The sequence below is a fragment of the Phyllobates terribilis genome, unplaced genomic scaffold (assembly GCF_046119375.1).
Source record: "Phyllobates terribilis strain yellow unplaced genomic scaffold, ASM4611937v1 Scaffold_5__5_contigs__length_657084704, whole genome shotgun sequence".
Lineage (NCBI taxonomy): Eukaryota > Metazoa > Chordata > Amphibia > Anura > Dendrobatidae > Phyllobates > Phyllobates terribilis.
In genome coordinates this window covers 128,353,810-128,377,489 of record NW_027362765.1, presented here as the reverse complement: position 1 = coordinate 128,377,489, position 23,680 = coordinate 128,353,810, and the positions used below count along the sequence as shown (strand labels likewise).

Here is a 23,680-nt window from a genome sequence, read left to right as displayed (position 1 = left end):
TGCAAAGTGGCATGACAGGAAAGAAAACTTTTATTTTTACCACCTAAATGTTGCTAACTTTGGACAGGTCACTATAGCCGGCAGACTATGAATTGTCATGTCACCCATCAGGACCACACAATAACAATCTCAGGGAGCTGATGGGGCTACAGAGGGAGCCCCCACACTCAGTTAACCAACTAGATGCCGTAGTCACTATTGACAGCAGTTTCTAAGGGGTTAAACAGTTATGGTCGTGACTGATGCAGGGTGTGAGCTATAGTGTACAGCCGACAGCTGTTGAATTTTCACCCCTCAGGGATGCTATTCACTTATATCTCAGGTCAGTTTTAAGTCGTATTGGTGGTCACTAAGAGTTTTTATAAAGGGGGTTTCCACTATATTTTATACTATATTCACTGGGAGGCTACCATGCTGAAAGAAAAATAAAGAAAGCATACTCACCATCGTCATCTGCCTCCCTCCAGTGGTGCTGCTCCAACAGTTTTCGCTGGACCGGAAGTCATGACGTCCTGAACACCACCTGACCATGGAACCAATCAGTGACTGTTGTGGTTGCGATGTCATCTCTTCTGGTCCGGCGGAGACAGACAGCTGGAATGGGGTACAGATTATAATGGTAATTACTAGAGATGAGCAAATCGATTCACAGGACCCTGGTCCAGCCGCCAAGTCAGTATTCCATGGCCGCTGGACGGGAGTCTGGCGACGTCATACCTACATTCCCGGCTCCGCTTTTGATTAGCCGGCCTGACGTGACATCATTGTTTTGCGGAGTGGTGCACACAGGCCAGCTAATCAAAAGAGGAGCTGGAAATATTGACAGGCGGGAGGTGGTTCGCGGGGCTCCCATTCTGCGGCCATTGAAAATTGACCTGGCTGCTGGACCAAGGTCCTGTGAATCAATTTTCTCATCTTTAGTAATTATGCTTTATTTCTTTCACTCTTTCAGCAGTGAAGCTTCCCACTGATAACTTTAAAAATATAGCAGAAACCGCTTTTAGGCCACAGCCCCATTATCAGTATTTGGCAAGTATTCGGTCAGTATTTTTTCTCAGGACTGGGAGCCAAAACCAGGTGAGGAACAATCAGAGAAAAGGTATAATTGAAACAAGTCACCAATTCTGCATTTATCACCCACTCTTGAGAAAAAATACTGACCGAATACTGACCAAATACTGATAGTGGGGCCGTGGCCTTAATAAAAAGTGAAGGATGGGACAATGACAATGATGTTAGGAGATTGTGAAAGCATCTTCTCTATACAGCCCAATACTCACACTTGTCATTTCAGTGTGGTCCAATTTTTTTGCACAAACCCAAAAACATGAATGGCCGTGCATGCTGCGATTTCTTGCCTCGGACCAAGGAAAAAAAAATCGGACATATGCATGTCCCATAGAATAACATAGAGGCGAGTTCTAACCATCAAAATGGATAGTACGCGTCTGATTTTTACGGTCGTCTGCCAGAGTCCTAATGATGGATGTGGCCAAAAAATAAATAAATTACCCTACCGTTGTGTGTATCCAGCTTTAACGCACATATGTATCTGTATGGCTACAAGCTGCACACAAACCCTGTGTGTACCCGAAGGATAGGAGAGGGACGCAGAGAAACACATAGTTCTAGCTTCCCACTGAGTGGACCCCTTTAAGGGAATCTCATCTATAGCAGCGACACAGAATTAAAAAATGGAGACTAAATGTACGATTTCTCTCCGCTGTGTAAATCTTTATCTGTGATGGATTCTCCAGAAGCTGATATTAATGGCAGTAATACTCTGGGGAGAACGCGACTAACCGCTTTCAGAGAGTGCGGCTTACTCCCGAGCAGGGGCCCCCAATAACCCTTCGTCCTTACACATCAGCCTCTATGGAGATCTCAGATCTTGCACCTCGCAGAAAATCTGACTTCTTGGTGTTAATCTAAAGCAACTGTACTGTAAAAGGTCTATGGCAGACGGCTTCCCCATATGGTGTTTAAAGGAAAAAGCTGCTGAAGACGACAGAAAGCGAACACTTGAAGAGTTACGTTACGGATAAGCCTTTAATATGATAGTGGATATAATAATATCATATAGGCGGTATTTGGTATGAAGGATCGCAATAGATTGTCAGCTCTGGTGACTGGGACCTTAGTTTTACTATAACACGTGCTCCATAGTTTTAATTAATGCATATGTTTAGGATTTTAAAGACAAGGCATGTGCACACGGCCATATTACAGATATGCATGGATCTGGAAATCATAGAAATCTATGATTGTATCTGTGTGCCTGATTTCCATCACATTCTGTAATACAGAGGTTTTCTGTCTATAATAGGACTATAGGGTCTCCAGAGAGAGAAAGCCCACTCCAAGATGATCTTGTCCCTTGCATATGGACATCAAAGTGGAATGGAAGCCCTCGGACCTCTTTTTGAGGCGGTTATGGGCGCTGGCGTAAATCAGCACCGTTATACTCTTTGTATGCCGGTGCCCCTGTTCACATGTCTATTATATTATACGGACATTACACAGGTGAAGTCCTGATTCTGCACATGAGGAAGAGCAGGCAGCAGCTTTCGATCTGAAGGACTCGCTCTACCGTGTATTATATATTTTCCCATTGATTTTAATAAAGAGGATGAAATACTTAATTTTCTCTGCAGTGTTGATAAAAGGAAAATAGGTATAGGTACACAGTGGAATCAATGCCCTTCGGCTGTTAGGGTATGCTGGGACATGTAGTTTGGTAAGCCATATGTTGGAAACTACTATTTAAGATGCTAAAAAATTATTGAATGGATTAAATAGTAGGAAATCTCTTACCAGTCTTTTCTGCGGCTTGATGAGCGGTCGGTTGATTCCATTCATCTTATGGTACAACCCACAGGCGTTACACAGGTAGTGCCCGGTGCCATCTCGTCTCCACAGAGGGGTAGACATTGCTCCACAGTTCACACATTCTCTTCCTTCGGCATGGAAGTCTTCAAGGTATTCTAGGGACAGAAATGTGATAAATAATTAGAGATGAATGAAGAAGAATGAATAAACAGGTAAAAGTATCAAGATTTACAAAGCCAAAATACTAAACTGGATCCCAACGTGACCTCGTTCTATTGAAGGGAACTTAAATCACCAGAGAGGGGTCAGTGTTTTATGGCCGTAATACAGATCCTACAACGTGGATGTATTGTGCCCACTAAAACCGCCATATGATAAAATTATAGTAGCATTAATGTAGAAATCTGTGATAAAAGGTAATGGTTAGTTGTAAAGAACCTCTCAATCATGAAATAATTGAAGGGGATTTATCTGAACTTCTTCATAGCATGAAGCCATAATGCGCCCAAAGTTCAAAACGGAGGAACATTATGAAAAGCACAAACGGCAGCAGCTTGTTGACAGTTTCCAGGTCTCAACATGAGAGTCCTCGTCACTGAGAACAAATTACAAAGTGACTAAGTTAATGAAAGGTGGGCCCCAAAGACCCTCAATTTATTCACTTCACTGCAATGCACTCAAACAACTGAATACAGACACATAATAAAATGAACAGTCGGCATCAGCTTGAAGTTTTCCCGATCGCAAATTACGGTTCATTCCACTGAGCGCAAAGTGGAATAAAAATATAAGTTACAGAAGGAACAGAATGGTTGCGTGAGAAAAATCCCTCCACATTAGAAAAACAGGAGGGTAACGCTAAAAGTACAATATTATTCAGACCCTACGAGCTTTTTTGATCCTCACCACAAAATTATTACACGTTTGCAAAATATATTGTAGACAAGAATAATTAGTTATTTGTAAACGTTTAAACAATTTCACACACATCTATAAAAACTAGTTACATAGACATATTGAAGATGAGAGATAAAAAGAGGCAACACTCCATTAATAAGCAAAACTGTGTGGACTTTATTAGCCCATGTGGCCCCATGGGGTAATAAAGTCCACACTATTTGCTTATTAATGGGGTGCTGCCTCTTTTTCTCTTTATATATCTGACTGATTATGGGATTGTTGATCCAGGAAGCTTTCACCATGAGGTTTTTTTTTTTTTTTGCATGTTGTGCTGCTTAATTTTCCTAGATACAAAGATAGACAAAGTTAATTTACACAGCATAATTATGTGTAATGAGTGCTCCTAGGAACAGTTGTCTCACGATAATCAGGCAGAACTATATAATCAGGCGGTCGATCACCCAATGAACAACCAAAATGCTAGTTTGGTTTGCACAAAAGATCATCGTTCTCGACAGCACATCGTTCTGTGTAAACAGGACTTAAGTTACCAAGAACACTGGCAGCCTATGCGCACTAAGCGATCTATTACAGATCATTCAGAGCACATCTGAACAGCAGTTTGTCTGTGTAATCTCGCTATTAAATGATTGCCAATCACCAAACAAGTAACCGATCGATGGTCATTTAGTGTTATTGGTCAGCATGTGTAAACAGACACTTAAGTCCCCATACACATTAGATGGCCGGTGGCCAAACGTTGCTTTGGCCGATTGTTCAGTTGATAGTCATTTCAGTCGAATCTCCTATACACAGGAGCGCGCCTCAGACTGAGCTCTCCTGTGTTCTCTATGACAAAGCTGCCAGCTGACACGTCGGGCAGCGGCTTATCTCGAGGAGAACAATGTGATCAGCTGTCCGAAAACAGAGGGCGCGATCAACATCTCATTCAAACATCACTTGGCCGACATCCCCATACACATTAGGCCATACCCATCAATATTGGAGGGTTTGACAGACATTTAATTTAATGTGTATGGGGGCTTTTAGATGTTGTATGGACACATAAATATATTACATATATAAAGTGATAGATTGATAGATAGATGGATAGATAGTTTTTTCTTGGCACCACATACCTCCGCATTACCTATAGTTCTAGGTTGCATTTCTGTTGCATTTTTAACCCATTCATAAATAATTCTGGCAAAAAAAGCAATGCTTAAATATTATGAGACATTTAGCAGCAGAAAAATATTCATGGACCAGAGTAACCCCTCTAGGGAATATACAACAAAATTGGCCGGTGGTGGAGAATGAATGTTATATGTTCAATGGCAGTACAGTGTTGCATGAACCATCATAGTTCAGGGCGATGAAGGATCGCTGTGTGACATGGGAATGTTACTGGATTCTGGGATCTGGTGGAGTGGAGGTCGCCTTGTTTTGTGCTGCACATGTGACGACGTTATAGCGTGGGGTTAATGTTTAATAAGTGGTGTTGTTTTGTGATCTGGCCTTCTCTATTACTGGCGTATTTTACATTTTTGTCACATTTCAGCTGCACTCAGCTTAATGTTAAATGCTGTAATGACTATTTGGGTGTGCTGGCGGTGACCTGCCTCTAATGTATAGGAGGACAATATTTTATGTGTTATGTATGGCTGCCAAGCCCTGTGCACGCTAACATGTATTAATTTGTGTGAGTGATACATAGCTCCCCACTGGCACAAGGGTGAATTTTCAGAAAGAAGGGGGGGGGGGTGGGGTGGAAATGAAGATTGATTGAGGCAGTCTTGTTAACTCTTTGCATTCATAGATTAACCCTTTCCCACCAAAAAGGCTTGTGCTTCCCTTCCCAGCAGTCCCCACAGAGCTGGACAATAAATGATTAGTGCAATGTTATTGTAAGATGATAAAAGGAGGAGGGGGCTTGGAAACTTTCCTGAACTCCATCACATAGTTTTCCATGCTGACTGCTGGCGACAGGCAGGCTGGGGGCTGATGGAATGCTTATGGCTCACAGCTCAGGGTTCGGACAGTTTTTGGTCCGCTCCTACAATACAAATCTATCACCCAGACTTTACAGTTGACAAATGACAGACCCTGAGAGTGGGAGGAAGGGGCATGGGGGCAGATTCCCCAGTCAATCCAAAAAGTTGTGAGCATCCTCCAGTCTGAGGACGACCCTGACATGGAGATAGATGAGTACATGAAATGGGACACTTTGATGTATACAGACACTATAGCTGTGCAGGGGAAGATGAAATAGGCATCATGATGTACATCTTGGAGAAATATAGAAGTTTTCAGCTGTACTGCAAACTTTATTTCTGCCTAAGGTTAAAAGTAAAATTGCACAGCACCTTTCAAATTGGAAATGGGGAAGTGTAGAAATGGAGTGTATAGTTTTTCTAAATGCAGGCAATGCTTTACCGGAGGCATAGATAGATAGATAGATAGATAGATAGATAGATAGATAGATAGATAGATAGATAGATAGATAGATAGATAGATAGATAGATAGATAGATAGATAGATAGATAGATAGATGAGATGATAGATAGATAGATAGATAGATAGATAGATAGATAGATAGATAGATGAGATGATAGATAGATATGAGAGATGATAGATAGATAGATATGAGAGATGATAGATAGATAGACAGACACACAGACAGATTGATAGATAAATAGCAACAACTTCAGGCAGCACTCCGAAATTTGTGGCAAAGTGGAGTGCTGCCTCCAGTTATTGCTGTTTATCTTGATGGTTTGGTTCTTGCCAGAGAGGCTAGATAGATAGATAATAGATAGCTAGATAGATATGAATGAAAAATAGATATGAGATAAATATGATAAGAGACAGACAGACCGATACCGTAGATAGATATGAGATAGATAGATAGACAAAGGGGTCCATAGGGGTCTATCCTGAAAAAAGAAGAAGACAGAGCACCAAAGTGAACAGAGCTTAAATCTGCACCATATAACTATATATGATTGTATATATATATATATATATATATATATATATATATATATATATATATATATATAACACTTTGACTATATCAGATATAAAGCCTATAGGTGGACATACATGTTGATAAATGTTGGCCAAATTAGCAATTTTAGTCAGGGACAAAAAATCATCTAATGTGCATCTTTTGTGTCCCGATTCCCCTGATGACAGAAGCTTCAGAAAATAAGGATTGGGCAGTTGGATTTCAACATGCCTGATCATTTTTCTCATGAGAGATAAGCTGTTGCCAAAAGTGTCTGTAGGGGACAGAGGTGTCTAGAGGGGCAGGGGTGCCTAGAGGGGATAGGGGTGTCTAGAGGGAACAGGAGTGCCTGGCAGCATCTTAATCCCCACTCCACATTAACAATACATGCACATACTTGGGAACGTTTTCCTGACAGATATCTAAGGTATAGCGCCAGCTTTATAATGACTAGATTGTTTCTCTTAGGCTTCCTTTAGATGTCTGTGATCACGTATGTGTTATATCAGTGTTTTTCACAGATTGAACACTTGCTCATTATAGTCTATGTGGCTGTTCATATGTCTGTATGTTTTGCAGACCAAGTAGTTCACAAAAAAAAATGGAGACATGTCCATTTTGGATCCTAGCCACGGATCAAAATTACCCACAAAAGTCTATGGGTCCCTGAAAAATCATTAGCAGCACACATTCGCATCCATGTCCAGTCCGTCTTATGTCCGTTTTTAACATTGTAATGGATAGGAAAAAGCTTGGAATTTATTCTTTTTTTTCATGCAAGAAAATCACTAATGGTAAAATCTAACCAAATACTGATAAAAATCGTATCAAAAACACTGATGAAAATTTGACCATTTTTTGAGTACCACACCAGAAAAATCACTGACATCTGAATGTGGCCTTAACGTGAGTTCATACCACTTTGGGCTTTATGTATACACTGTGACATTTTTCTGGCGCACATTAACTATGCCATCAGATACATCCCAAAAAGTGCTTTTGATGCAAGTTAGTTATATAGCGCCATCATTTTCCACAGTGCTTTACAAACATAATCACTGTCCCCATTGGGGCTCACAATCTAAATTCCCTATCAGTATGTGTTTGGAGTGTGTGAAGGAACTGGAGAACCTGGAGGAAACATGGGGAGAACATAAAAACTCCTTGCAGATGTTGTCCTTGGTGGGATTTAAACTCAGAACCCCAGTGCTGCAAAGCCACAGTGCTAACCATTGAGCCACCGAGCTGCCCGGGACAAGCAGATATTTTTTTCAGTTAACTTTTCTTTAAACAACTGTATCAAAAAGTGTAGAAAACTAAACAAAATATATAAAAAAAAAACAATACCACAAAATTATTTTAGTCAGTGATGATCAATGCAACTATATAGGCATTTTTTATATAATATTGCTAAGGGATTTTAATTTTTTTTAGCTTCATTCGACCTCTTTCTCTCACATTTTTTGTGGCTTGTAAAAAAAAACCACCATAATGATTTTCATGCATTTTTACAAGTGTTTATTTATTTTATATGCAAACTGTAGTGCCTGTTGAAAATAACACTGCTGGCCCATAAAACACAACAAAAAAGAAAAAGAAAAGCCACACAAAAACATGCTGTTGTGGGTTTTCCTACAGACATCCAACATTGTTTTTAAAAAAAAAAAAATCTCTGCAAAAAAATGTAGTTTTTCTAAAAATGATATGTGCGAAATCACCTTAAAGAAAGAACAGCTGATGCAGTGTCTTTAGCAAAACTCTAAGAGGGTTCAAAGGGAATAGGAAATCTAAAGAATAGGCTTCATGTGATATTATGTTCTTTATTATATTAAATGATATCGTTGTCTTTTCTACTGGTCCTACTTTTTTGTTTGGCTCCAAAAATCGATATCACTACCAATAAAACAAGAAAAAGGAGCTGAGTATCTCATCAGTCACATAATCTTTATTGCAAATAATTTAAAAAACATGAACATGTATCTTAAGAAAAAAGGCAGAAAAACACTAATTGAGGAAGGAGAATGTAAAGCAAGAATGAATAAACCAGGTATGCTAACTAGCAAAACAACACTAATAGTGAAAGGAACGAACTGCAACTTTTATTGCTGTAACTTTACGGAAAACTGTAACTATGAGGTATGCTGATGACAAGCTAGTTATTCAAAGGGAATATATATATATATATATATATATATATATATATATATATATATATATATAGTTTAATAGCTTACATAATATAATGCTCTAGGCCTGTGACTCTGGCCCCAATGCACGTTCTACTCTGATTTGCCAGAGGGACTCCTGATGAAGCATGGCGAAACGCACATTGGAACATAGAGACACTTGCCTGGAGGAGAACTGTGTTATGGAAATTATTATACTATGTATATTCATCTTGAGTAACTAGTTTTTTGTTATCTGCACACCTCATTTAGACCAATGGGTTTCTTGAATTTGCACATTATGCTAGATTTATTGATACAGCTTTATATAGCTCTATGCTGTTGGAAATGTTCTCTTAGTACTCAAGCTTATATTTACTGTTCATGTACTTTATTTAACAAAATTGTCTTGTAAATTTGCACTTGTCATGTGCAAAACAGGTTTTTTAATTATTTACAATGAAGATTATGCTTTTTCTTCTTTTGTTAGTTGCGATGTAGTTTGTTTAGGTGCATCTGAATTACTTTTTTCTTTAAGAAGGTCTGGAGTTACATTTAAGATAGTGGCTCAAAAATAACTGTATCATGAATTGATCCAAAGTTACAAAAAAAAAAAGTTGTAGGTAAAATATTGCTGTTGCTTAAGTGAAAAAGAGAAATTCTTTGCAAGAAGAGAAGTTGACACTATAAACCAGTAATGCCGTACGCTGATCAGCACGTCGCTGGCACCTTAGGGCTCATTCAGACAATACTTTTTCTGGTACGAGTCCGATTCGTGTATTTGGTCTCATGCAGACAAGTGTGTAAATCGTACATGTGCTATGTGATTTTTAATCGGACAGCACATTGACCCATGTTATTCAATAACGCTGTTAAGATGAATGATTTTTTTCTTGGATGAGACTCACACATTCAAGTCTATGGGTGCATGGAAAAAAAAATCAGATCCCACACAGAACATCAGATTTTTACAGATAGATTTCTATTATAAATGTAGAAAATTGGATCTGATCATGTATATATTTTAATGTAGTTGTATGAATACGGATGTCCCACAGACTAAAAAAAAACAAAAAACACACGAATGGCACATGGATGAAATTCTGATGAAAATTTGAAAAAATCGTCCAACTTTTCTCGATGAAACGGGGAAGATTTTTCATACGCTCGTCTGCTGCTGCCAGCCTTTCACGGACTTATGATAGACTATGGGGTAGTTCACATGACCAATTTTTTTCCTTGGACTGAGTGATCAATACAAAATCACGGAATCATGTATAATACTAATACCATTGTCAGATCAAACTGGCCAACGCAAGTCTATGGGCCGGTCAAAAAACTGGACAGCACTCGGATGCCATCAGTGTTCTGTCCGTTTTTCACTGACTGGTTGATAGGTGAAGCTGCAGAAACCTCCATCAGTTTTATTTTTCATCCGAGAAAAATTGAGAAAACTCTGACACACTGGCCGAACGCTGATGAAACTCAGACCGATTTTTGCATACGAGAAAAATCACTGACGTCTGAATGTGCCCTTAGTTGCATCCTAGTGCCGTCCTTTCTCCACTGACTGCTTGCTAGGAGAAGCATTGACAACCTCCATTAGTTTTTGTTTTGCAAACAAGAAAAAATGATGGAAAAATGACATGGCGTTATCTTACCACAACTCAAGACAATGCAGAATAAACAGTGATAAGACGGCCTCTCATTATATAAAATAATACAACCCCCATCGTCCCTGCCTTGTACATACTACTTCTGCTGTTTGACAGGGGATTAATGATAGAAACGTCCAGCTGCTTCAGTTTAAAGAGGGTTTAATTTGCAAACAGTGAGTTAAATATGGCAATTGCTGATAATGGCGATTGTATAAATCGTGATGATTGAACCAGGCCTGTCCGTTAGTTTGTGTAACCTTTTCTGCACAGTGATCACTTTGACATTGCTAATATTAAGGGTCAATTACTCCCATGGAGTGATCATTTACTGATAACTGAACTTGTAGCCATTCCCTTATCTTCACCTGTCAAATCAAGCAAAGTTTTCAACTACAGAACAAGATCCAGGCAACACAGGGGACTATAGTACAGAGAGATTTCTCCAGAGGCCTCAGCTGCTGCGCTCCTCCTGCCGACCGACGTTACACATATTACAGCTCAGCACGTGCTAGGAGGTCATGCTGGAACTTATAGTTCTGCAACTGCTGGAAGACATGAGCTAACTATCCAAACTGCAGCAGCTTCTATACATGCTACACTGGCTCTCCAGTTGTTTAAAACTCCCATCAGGTCTGTGGCCATTAGGCAATGAGGGGTGTTGTAGTTTTGCCATAGTTGTTAAGCCGGAGGTTGGAGACCGATATTTTATAGGATCAGATGCTACTCATACACTATATTGAAATTGTAAGATCAATCAGTCAAAGGCTAAGGTATCGCCCCTGACTCCATCATTAATGTACATTAAGTGGAGAGTGGGGGTTATTAACTAGGGGCTGGATAAGTGGCCACCAGATACTTCTGACACTTTTCCCAGGAGCAACGAAACAACTAAACAGGAGAAATGGTGGTGGGGGGGGGGGGGGGATAAATTTTCCGATTAGAACCCCCTGTGTTTATTTCAATATACTCCTGCTAAACAATGACCAGATCTGATCACCCACAATCACAGTCTGAACATGTCCAGCAACCGATCAACACATAAGTTTCTTTTGGATCTCACTTTTAAGACTATGCTCACATGTCCAGTAATCATCCATTTTCCATAGACTTCAATGTTAAAAACGGATCCAGTTGACCTCAGTTTTTTTCGCTGGATAAAAAAATTGTATCTGGTCAACTTTTTTGTTAACAGATTGCTGCTGGATTCTTCTAAGGCCACGGCCCCACTATCAGTATTTGGTCAATATTTTTTCTCAGGAGTGGAAGCCAAAACCTGGAGTGGGTGATAAACGCAGAATTGGTGACTTGTTTCTATTACACCTTTTCTCTGATTGTTCCTCACCTGGTTTTGTCTCCTACTCCTGAGAAAAAATACTGACCGGATACTGACCAAATACTGATAGTGGGGCCGTGGCCTTATGCTGATTGTTCCTCATCAGCACATTGCCTTGTTTAAACTGGGGATGTCTCTATATGGGGAGAGGGGAAATTACCATTAGCTCATCTGAAAACCTCAGGATTATTGAAAAATATAAATGTGAGTAAATGAAGGAAGACTTACTATATTATCAGTGCTCATTACCTGCAATTTATCTACCTGAGACTAATGCTTTATCCAGACATCCGCGTTTCACGCACACCTTCTATCAAGTGTTTTTGCCACTATAGTCTATTGGTTACATGTTTTTTGTGGATCATTTGTCTATGCAAAAATCATGGAGACATGTTTGTTTTTTGCTGATATTATGGGATAAAAAGTACCAATACAAGTCTATGGGTCCATGAAAATCACAGACACCACATAGATGGCGTCAGTGTACAGTCCGTGTGCGGTCCGTGATACATACAATGGTAAAAACTGACACATGGATCAAACATGGATGACACTCGGACCTTTTTATGCATAAGTTTAAAAGCACGGACGTCTGAATGAGGCCTAAAGGCTCGTTCAGAAGAACATATTATATAGACGTGTGCTGTGCGAGTGAAAATCGAACAGCACACTGACCAATGTAATTCAATAGGGCTGCTCAGTTTTTTCATACGGACTGAGTGTCTATGCAGGAAAAAAATTGCAGCATTCACTATTCTTTTCCATATTTCAGAAGAGACTCGCCTATTAAAGTCTATGGGAATGCAAAAAAATAAAAAAAATTGGATCCCACATGGAACATCAGTATTACATTCGATTTTTATGGTATATTGTCATTATTAGCCTAAGAAACTGTATTTGATCGTGGACTTTTTAAACTGATACAGACATAAAATATGTACTCATGGATTAAAATTGTCCACGTTTTTGGGATGAAAATTGAACTATCTTTCACTCCCTTGTTTGACCCCAGCCATTTCTCACATACGTATTCTATCTATGTCTTTCACTGATTGCACATGTACCCATTATAGACTACGGCATTGTTCTCACATCCGCTGGGGGGGGGGGGGTTTAGACTAGGTGTTCGCATTAAAAAAAATGGAGATGGTCAAAGTCACAGATCAAACTCCCCAAGGTAAGCCTATGGTCACGCTGTCAGTATTTAGTCAGTTTTTTACCTCAGTATTTGTAGCCAAAACCAGGAGTGGGTGATAAATACAGAAGTGGTGACGTGTTTCTATTATACTTTTCCTCTGATTGTTCCACTCCTGGTTTTGGCTTACAAATACTGATGTAAAATACTGACTAAATACAGATAGTGTGACCATAGCCCAAGTCTAAAAGGCTCTATTAAAATTTGAGCGCACTGATGGCATCCTGGTTGCATTCTAGTGATGTCTGTTTTTCACTGACTGTAATTTTTACATATGTGAAAAACTAATGAAACTGATGGTAAAATCTGACACACAAGACCAAAGACTGATGACAATGTGGCCCAGAACACCGGAAATGGGGCCATTGTTTTCAAGCATCAAAACGTATGTAGTCCACACATGACTGTATCAATAAAGTTTTGTCAAGGCCAAATACCAGGACATGCCAAAAACAAATCTGCTTTATTTAAAACATGACACACCTAAAAGAGACAAAAACCACAGCGTAAAAAACGTGATAAAAACACATGTAAAAAAAAACGCACTCAAAATCGCAATGAAAAAACACAAGTAGCCTAATTTATATAAAAGGTGCAGAAAGTTGCAGCGTCAAAAATTCACCAAATACTTATTGTGGGAATGTAGCCGAAAGCTGAATGTACGCACAGCATTTTACCATATTGCGGCATCACAACCAATGATCCACCATACACATTACATCACCTGTAGATCCCACCAAATTATCTGGATCCATCAACTCACATCAGTAGTCGGCTCACAGGTATGTTTTCATGTATGTGGAGAATATGCTGCAGATTCTTTAGTCTAGATTTGCAGGAGAAAAATCTGCAGAGTATTACATGGCAGCAAGGCTGATTACATGGTAGCATTTATATTTAGAAAACATAATGCATGCCGGGAAATCCACAGCAACACACTAAAAAATCTGCATGTAACACATGGGAGTTTGTTGTGAACTTTGATGTAGAATGCATACATATATATATATATATATATATATATATATATATATATATATATATATATATACTCTAAGACTTCCCATGTTTTTAATTTTTTTTTTTTTTTTAAAGAACACATACATTCTTATTCGTTTTTTTAGGAGAATTTTCCAAGAGCATTTTCCCATTTCTGCTGTTTCTTTTTTATTCACATACATTTTTGTTCCTATAGAAAACACTATAAAAAAAAAAAAATAGTACAACTAAAACATTTGAGAGAACTGCAAGGACACACCACTGCTCCTTTACCCCCCAAAGAAAAACACCAGGGTTGAATAATGGAACAAAAACCTGCACAATTTGCATTTCCTGCAGAATTTGAGCCAACATCTGGAATAAAAAAAAGGTTCATTTTTACTTTTAATCCATGTGCTGCTATATCTGGCTCTATGAAGACCCCTATAATATGGTATATTGGTACACAGGGGTCTATGAGCATTATATTATGGATCATTAAGGGACACAGCTTTACACATATTACATTTTTTTCATGTACAGTTTGCAAGTTTTCTCCAGTTGTATAAGAGAAAGACTGAGCGCTAATAAAATAATAACTTTAGTAATTTGTGGACTGCACAAAAAAATCTTCATTTACCACCAATTTTAATCCTCTGCATAGCTGCTGAAAAGTATTATCACTATATTCAGGATCCCTGTAATACTGCTGAATGCTCAGGTGTCAGCACAAACTCATCCACAGCACTCTGATTAAAGGACATGCTGGCATTTGTAGTTCTACATGACTGGTAGCCGCTAAATCATGTGCAGAAAAAGCAGCAGTGCCAGGCTAGTGTAGTGTAGCTCCATGACATCACAGCAGACCCCCGACTGTCAGATCCAGGGTATAACTACCCCTCCCCCGCACTGTCACTTTACCACAAGTGTCGCACTTATACTTACAATGTGTCCATGTCACTGACACAGAATTGTGGTTTTCTGTAGGATCGGACTGCGACATAGGAGAGGAGAATGATTCTTACCAGGAGCAGCCTGTGTACAGGAAGATACAGGGGAGTGGTCCCAACAAGGCTCCCTGAGCTGTCATTTGCCTTAATATCATTATTAGGTGATTTTGGAAGATCTAATTAGTTAGAATCATCCACATAATAAAAGTAATCATTCTCCCTGTTCCCTTACATTACAATTATTATTTAATGCCCTATTAAAAATAATTTCACACTGATGATAATAGTATAAATTATTATATATTCTCTGCGCTATAATCATCATTACTGCTAATAACCAAGGACGAATAGTGATCACAATCATATAGTGATTATTTGTATATGGAAGTACAGGGGACAGAGATGGAAGGAGAGTAATGGCTTGTTACATGAAAGGACAAGCAGGGTTATGTATGACAATGGTATATATTATATTATTATTATTGTGATTATTATTATCACTACTACTATTAGTATTGTATAGCCCAATGGGTTTGTATTACTTGTATGACTATCTTTACTGTCATTAGTAGTAAATTATAATTTCATCTTAATTTAAGTATGTTCTTCTCTGTGGTTTTTAGTAAAACTAATGACAATTATTGCAGACAATTTTTAGTATGTTTTCAGACACAGATATTAATAAAACATTAATAGTCATCATAATTTTAGAAGCCGTAAAGTAAATATGTATACATGTAAGGATAATAATATATACTAGTAGTACTGCACCTTTTCTTATTATAAGAATAATAATGGAATTATTATCATCGCTACCGGGAACAAAACCATTTAGCAGAGATTGTAATTTCACTATGCTGATTAATAATAAAAAGTAGTATTATTATTAATATATAGGTATATTTACATCACATTAATTATATTACTTTTATATATGCTTTTATATTTAGCATATAACTCTAATAGTAATATAATATGGAATGTATATATGTATATATTTACTATTGTTAAATATTTCATATTACTACTAGCCATGTAAATGTATATCATGTAGAATTTGTATTATTATTGTTATGGTTATATATCACATATCACTAATAGTGATGAGGGCATACTATATATACACATATATATTTATATATATATCATGTAGTATTATTATTATATGTATATCATATTGGAAATTTTGATGTAGTTAAAAATCACTTATTATTATTATTATTATTATTATTATTATTTAGTTGAAGTAGTAGTAGTATGAGACAGTAATACTAATTAAAATAATAGGTCTGGATAACTAACATTTAGGGGTGCAGAGAGGTTTATATTAAGTATAGGGTAATCCTGTATGACAATATAGCAGCCCTGGCAATGTTATTGTATCTAATCAACTAGCCATCTATTACTACCACTTGACATTATGACTCGGCCTTGACAAAATTATTGACAGATCCATCTCCCAGCATTATAATAATGCTCATAGTATCTGATTATTATTCTGCTCTCTGATATGAGGGAATATTATCATCCCAGTGTAATAAGTGTGAATGGGGAGATTATCTGCTGTGATCCCTGCAGTAAATATCAGGTATATCAACTCTAATGTCAGATGCCAATTGCAAAGAGGTTATCACAGCAATCCATTAGTAATCACTTTCTGAAATAGCAGGACAAGGAAAAAAAATTATAGCCATTCAACAGTGAGATAGAAACACATATGTACATATATAAATATATATATATAAATATATATTATGACAAACATATCCACACACATGAATAGACAAAGATAAAAATCGAGTTTGTTCTTCAGATGCTTCTATATTCACAATTTTGTTATAGAATTATATAATGTAATATATGATCGTATTCCCACCAGATATGTCAGTGTAGGTATTTTAGTACTGTTTTGCTACATTATGTTTTTTTGCAGTTTTTCTTTCTTGTATCTCTGCTACTTCCCTTATCCTGCTTTATTCTACCTATACGTTGTTTTACAACATTGATATACAATAGCTATAAATATATGCAATGTACAATTACAATATAATTTATTTACTGAAGAGACACTGGGACATACTACAATTATTTGTATCCACATTTATTAATGTCATATTTAACTAAAATATATTCTTATTTATTTTGCATCATATATATATATATATATGTGTGTGTGTATGGTATCAATCTAACTATTTAATATCCATCAGTCTAACATGTATCAAGCTATCTCTGTGTCTTTCTATCAATCGATCTACTATGTTATTCTCTATTTCTCACATATCACTTCACTACACATCCATACTGAACACAATAACCTAGCAATGTCCTGCTTATAGCCTGTAGTTTCAGTAGCAGTCGCTGTATTTAAAAGCAGCAATGATCAAAGTGCAGCATAAACCGTCTAGATAAACAGGATAAAGTAGCCAATCCCTATAACAATGCAGAGAGACCCACCAGAAACCCTCCAGAGACCTCACCAATTCACCTCCATACATTTACTAGCATAAACCCAGATGATACCCTGTGATAATACTAATGGTAACAAATACAGAATACAGTGCACCCCCTGTCCCCCACAATTCAGGAGTTATTATATTCCTGAACTGTGGTAACATGAAGAGGGGGTGCACTGTATTCTGCATTTATTACAATTAGTAATGGCGATATACATACATATATATGTATTCATTGCCATTACTAATGGCACACACATTATATGGAAGTATATGTGGATACTGCTCTCCATGAAATATATATATATATATACTGAAAAGGGGCAGCACTTTGCAAAACTGATGAAGCAAACAAACTGGTGCAGGCCTCAGGGTACCGACCCATTACCCTCAGTACCATATACATTCAGCAAAAAAACTGCAGAACTACAGACGTGGGATAGTGAAAAAAAAACTGTGGTCCATATTCACCCGTGTATGTGCCAGTGCAATACATACACACACACACACAGCACTATATAGTAATATATGTGGATTTTGCTCTTCATAATATATACACACACATCATATGTGGATTCTGCTCTCCATACTGTATATAATATATATATATATATATATATATATATATATATATATATATATATATAAAACACTATATGGTAGTCCTGTGGTTACTGCCCTCCATAATATATATGTGTATATATATATATATGTGTATATACACTATATGATAGTATATACTGTGTGTACTGTATATATACATATATATATATATATATACGCACACACACATTATATGGTAGTATATATGAACTCTGCTCTCCATACTGTCTATATATATATATATATATATACACTGCTTTCCATAATATATATATATATATATATATATATATATATATATATATACACACCATATGTGGATTCTGCTCTCCATACTGTATATAAAGCACATTATATGGTAGTATATGTGAATTCTGCTCTCCATACTGTATACATATACATATACACACACACATTATATGGTAGTATATGTGAATTCTGCTCTCCAAACTGCGTATGTGTATATATATATATATATATACATATATATATGTATACACACACATTATATGGTAGAATATGCGAATTCTGATCTCCAAACTGTGTATGTATGTGTATATATATATATATATATATATATATATATATATATATATATATACATACATACATACACACACTATACGGTGGCACATGTGTACTCTGTTCTCCATACAGCCAGTTTACATTGCTAGGGTCACATATAAGCCACAGTAAGGCTCAGCCGCCGCCTGCACCACTCACCCAGACTCGGTCGCCTCCCCGGTAGACCCGGTCTGCTCTGCAGGCTGTGCAACATGCTGCTGTCAAAGTGCCCCGCTGCCCAGGTGGGTGGCATCTCGGGGCTGACATAAGGGTACGGGCTGGAGTAGGAGCCATTCACTGAGCGCACCAGAGGGTTTCCATAGGGTTCCCTGGTCATCAGGGGGCTCTGAAAGGCTCCGTCCCTTCCAGCATTGTTGCCCACCGGTGGACTGTGCGAGTAGGAGAACCCCGTGGGTGTGTGAGGACTGCTGGCATTAAACGCATGGTTCTCATTAGCCGCCTGTGTCCAGGCCGGGTGGCTGCCCAGGTGGTGGCCTTGGTGGGCACTGTCGCAGCTCTGCAGGTAGGGCAGGGGTTGCAGCACAGTGGGCACACGTCCAGTCTGCATATAGTGGTTGGCAGTGGGGTGCAGGAAATTGGCGGAATCATGAGGGTAGGCAGACTGGCCGTGGTTGGACGTTAGCGCCAGGCCCTGGTACATGGTCTATGCTCTTATATCCAAAATCCCAGGCGGAGTGATGATGATGATGATGGTGGTGATGATGGTGGTGATGATCCTTCTCCAGGTCTATAGTGACGACCTCCTGATTTCTGCACTTCTGAAGTACCTGGAACTGTGTGGAGGAGACAAAAGTTAAGAAACACGAGCATTGCAGCCAAGGAGGGGGAAGGGGCTGTGATCTGGGGGTAGGAGGGGGCACTGAGGATGAAGGACACCTATAGGCACACATACTAATCACATATAGGTATGTGCTACAAGGAGGGCATCAGAGCAGCAGCCTCCAGCCCTGTGCCAACCTCAGAGGGGCAGCTGGTGTAAGGGGCACCGCTGGGGGTTCACGCAGGGGAGATTCCTGATAGCCCTGGGTATAAATCTTGCGTGGAGTGAGGGCATGAAGCGCAAACATTTGTACAGCGATAAGACGATATAAGATATGAGAGCGTCCTGCAGATCTGCCATCCCAGTATAAACCTGCCCTGGTTTTATCTGTCAGATAAGGAGGAGAGCTGGTGAGATACCGGCGGGAGGAGAGGGGAGAGCTACTCACATGGCTCCGGTGTTCCTGCAGACACTACGAGGCTGCCTCCCGAGAGAGGAGCAGAGCAGCGCGTCCTCCTCCTGCGCCGCTGACCTGGGAGCAACTGACTGGCGGCCACACGTTACTGCAGGGCAATTGTATGGGCAGAGTCACGTGACGCGCAGAGGAGCACCTTGTGTCCCCGGGGATTGGTGACTGCACCAGCAACAGGCAAAGAATGGCAACCTCTCCTGCGTGCCCTGTATATGCCCAGCAAGTGGTAACCTGGCCGTGCCCTGACCTGATGTGCACCCTGCTGCCTTCCATGATCAGCTGAGCGCAATATATGGCCACATATCCATACATATATGATATTAATGTGTCTGGGGCTTCTCTCATATCTATCTTGTCTGTCTGTCTGTCCATCTATCGGTCTATCCATTATCTGTGGTGTAATATAATTATGTGATTTTATATATATATATATATATATATATATATATATATATATATGCAATGTGAGGGACCAGTGTTACCTATGTCCATATCATATAGCCTCTCAGTCTGTATTCTAATGTGATCAGAATATAATGAGAGACGTATGAGTGCAAGGTAACAGTATATCAATACATACAATGCTTTGTGTGGTGTTTAATGGTGACAATTGTGCATTTTGTCTATATACTTTATGCAGTTAGTTTATAGGCATAGTTATAGAAATGTTGAAGCACATTATATAATTTTGTCATATATATATATATGTGTGTGTGTATGTATATATATATATATATATATATATATATATATATATATATATATATACATGTATGATGAAAACTGCACACATGGCGTGATTAATAGTCTGTATGCACTTTTGATACCTACATGTGGTGTGCTGCCTGACTTTTTGTATTTTTGTATAACTGGGTTGTAACCAATGGGCTGGCACCTATTATCTATCTTTAAAGCTTGTGCTGCCTCAATTACACACACACACACACACACACACACACACTTGTCTCTCTCTCTCTAATATATATATATATATATATATATATATATATATATATATATTATATTAACTGTATCCAGCCCAGTGACTCTATGCTACATTGTATAGGTTTGTGTGCAGCATATAACACTTGACAATGCTCATATTATGCAGCATTAAGGATAAAATAGTAAGTGTGCGGCATATACAATACTCCCAGGCTTTAGAAAACATTAGAAAACCTCCATATTCATAGACAAAATATAAATTATAATTTAATCTCCCAAACCGATGTGTTGCCGCATGCGTGGCAATATAATAAAACTCTGCTCATGTATAATAATAAAAAATATATTACTATTAATAATAATATTAATAATAATCATCATCATCATCATCATAATAATAATGTAATTATTTTCAACGCTGTAAAGGGGATCTGTTCCTGCTCTAATGTTAGGAGTAATAACATTTACTAAACTTAGAGAAACGAGGGACATAATATCTGGTATGTGAGGGATAATAACCGCACCTAGATAAATGTGATTTCGCAGTAATCCCAGTTGCCCTATGTTTGCTCTGTAGGTGCAATGAAACAATGTGCCAATGTCTGAACTGCATAATGCAACAACCTGTGCACAAGTTACAGTATAACACCTATGTGCACTATACAGGTACCAGGAACATGAAAACCAGTAGCTCACAAGGTAACAACTGCCCTTATTGACTTAGTATAGTGTAACAACATGTGACATAAATGTGCACTCTCTAGGTACAAGGTAATAACATGACAGATACAATGTAACACATATATGGGCTCTGTAGGTCCAGGTAACCAGATAAAGTGTAACAAATAATGTGTACTCTCCAGAAAGCTGTGTAACATACAATATGTAAACTAAATACAATTTACAAAAAAAGGTATGTTATATAGTTACACTGCAGCCACATGCAATGAAACAATACTGACCCCCTGTAGCTAAACTAGTAAGATACAATGTAACAACTGTGTGCGCTCTCATTAGACAATGAACATACATGTAAACGATCCAGACTGTTTTATTCACATTAAATAGATTAAATGATACCAAATACACTAAGTTAGCACATAATCACTGTCTGTACACACTAAGCACAATGATATGATCTCCAAGTACAAGGTAACAACACACATAACATATAGCATAACATATAGAAACCTATAGTATACAGTATAACAACCGTGTACCCTAGATGTAACAACGTATAAAGAATACGTCCACGAGACAATAGAAAACTAGGTACAAATTGTAACAAGTAACAACATGTAACACAAATAACAGAAAACACAACCCCAACTATCCAAACGCTGTATATGTTGCCCCATTAGTCCTATATCCAGCTGCCGAAAGCAGGAGAATCTGTACATTAGGATGAACTATAGGAACATCAAGGAAGTGCTGGACTTTCCTTCTTTGTCTTCTATACATTGGGGATAGAAGTACCAATAACATGTATAAATCCACTTACAATGCAGTATATGACATACATATACCACATACCGGCATCTACATCGTTTTTATTATTCTGTGACACGTGTTGCATATATATATATATATATGTATATACATATATATGTATATAGACAGTATATGTAAATATATATATGCTCACATATATACACACACACACACACACACACACACACACACACACACACACACACACACACACACACACATATATATCGTATTGATATTCACTTTCTTTAACAAGAGGAGAAACATTTCACATTATCTGAATTCCATAACATTTTGGTCATTTTTTCTCCAATAAATTATTCTCCAATCTGTGGCTTGCTGGGAGTTGTAGTTTCCCAACAGCTGTTGATCCACAGTTTGGAGATCATTAATAAATCGTGTAATGAGGAGGCGAATAGGTAAATAATAAGTTAATATTTCATTAGCTATTTTATTATTAGAAGTTACTTGCACTGTGAGTTCTGGAGAGTAATGATATAAAATACCCAGAATTAGAGTCCAGAGAGACATTTCTTCCTGGGGGTCTCCAGCTGCCCCTTGTCACACATCACTCCAGAGAGGCCTCGTCTTGTATTTTTAGTCCTGGGGAGAAGACCCCGGGACACAGAGTCTGATCTCTCATTGTGCACAGTAGGGATGAAGAAAACGCCATTATACATGCAGATGAGCTGGAGACAGTCTAATCTAATAATGGCCATTATCAGTCCGGGTGTTTATCTCCAGCCAGTCACTGGCCTATATATAAATGAGGAGAGCAGGGTGCTGCACCCCCAGTATATGGAGCTGTCATTCACTGGGGAGGGGGCAGGGAGACACCTCACTACTACATGCAGGCAAAGGGGCAATGCTGAGGTCAAATCCTTCCTAACCTCCAGTATTTTATTTTGGAGCAGTTGCCGGTAATGGAGGACAATAGACCCCCGGGATCAGAGCTGCCTGCTCATCTACTAATCATCCTGCGAGACACATCGTGAGATATTTACCTCCTGTGACCCCAAGCGAAGGAGTCCTGCCTAGTCTGATATCGTGACAGCCCTAAGCACCCTAAGCATTCATTATTAATGGGTGTTGTTACTATTAGCCTTATTATAACTTGTGTTATTATTTGGTACAATTAATATTTATTACCAGAATACAGTCATTATGTATGTCTAAAATATATTTTTAAGTAGTATTATTTTGTAATTAGTATCATTATTAATATCATATTTCTTCTTCTTCTTATTGTTATTATTATAAATGTTACTTATTATTGTTTTCATGTTATTAATGCATTCATGTCGGACATAATATGACACTATGACTTTAGTGACTACAGTACATGGGGGT

At 38.2% G+C, this 23,680-nt stretch overlaps 1 protein-coding gene across 5 annotated transcripts in view; it reads right to left on the bottom strand.

The window, feature by feature from the left end:
- Positions 1-23,007, bottom strand: part of GATA5 (GATA binding protein 5) — a 38,193-nt gene extending 15,186 nt beyond the window's left edge. The window contains exons 1-4 of one of the 5 annotated variants that reach the window (XM_073682975.1): positions 22,837-23,007; positions 18,801-19,435; positions 2,815-2,984; positions 445-594 (exon numbers count right to left, since the gene is read on the bottom strand). In XM_073682975.1, the coding sequence (XP_073539076.1) occupies positions 445-594; positions 2,815-2,984; positions 18,801-19,302 (822 nt within the window). In that variant the 5' untranslated portion in view covers positions 19,303-19,435; positions 22,837-23,007. Of the gene's footprint in view, positions 1-444; positions 595-2,814; positions 2,985-18,800; positions 19,436-19,619; positions 19,788-19,870; positions 20,022-22,836 lie in introns of those variants that run through there. The other 4 variants (XM_073682974.1, XM_073682976.1, XM_073682977.1 and 1 more) reach the window with 4 other exon arrangements.
- Positions 23,008-23,680: the final 673 nt, after the last annotated feature.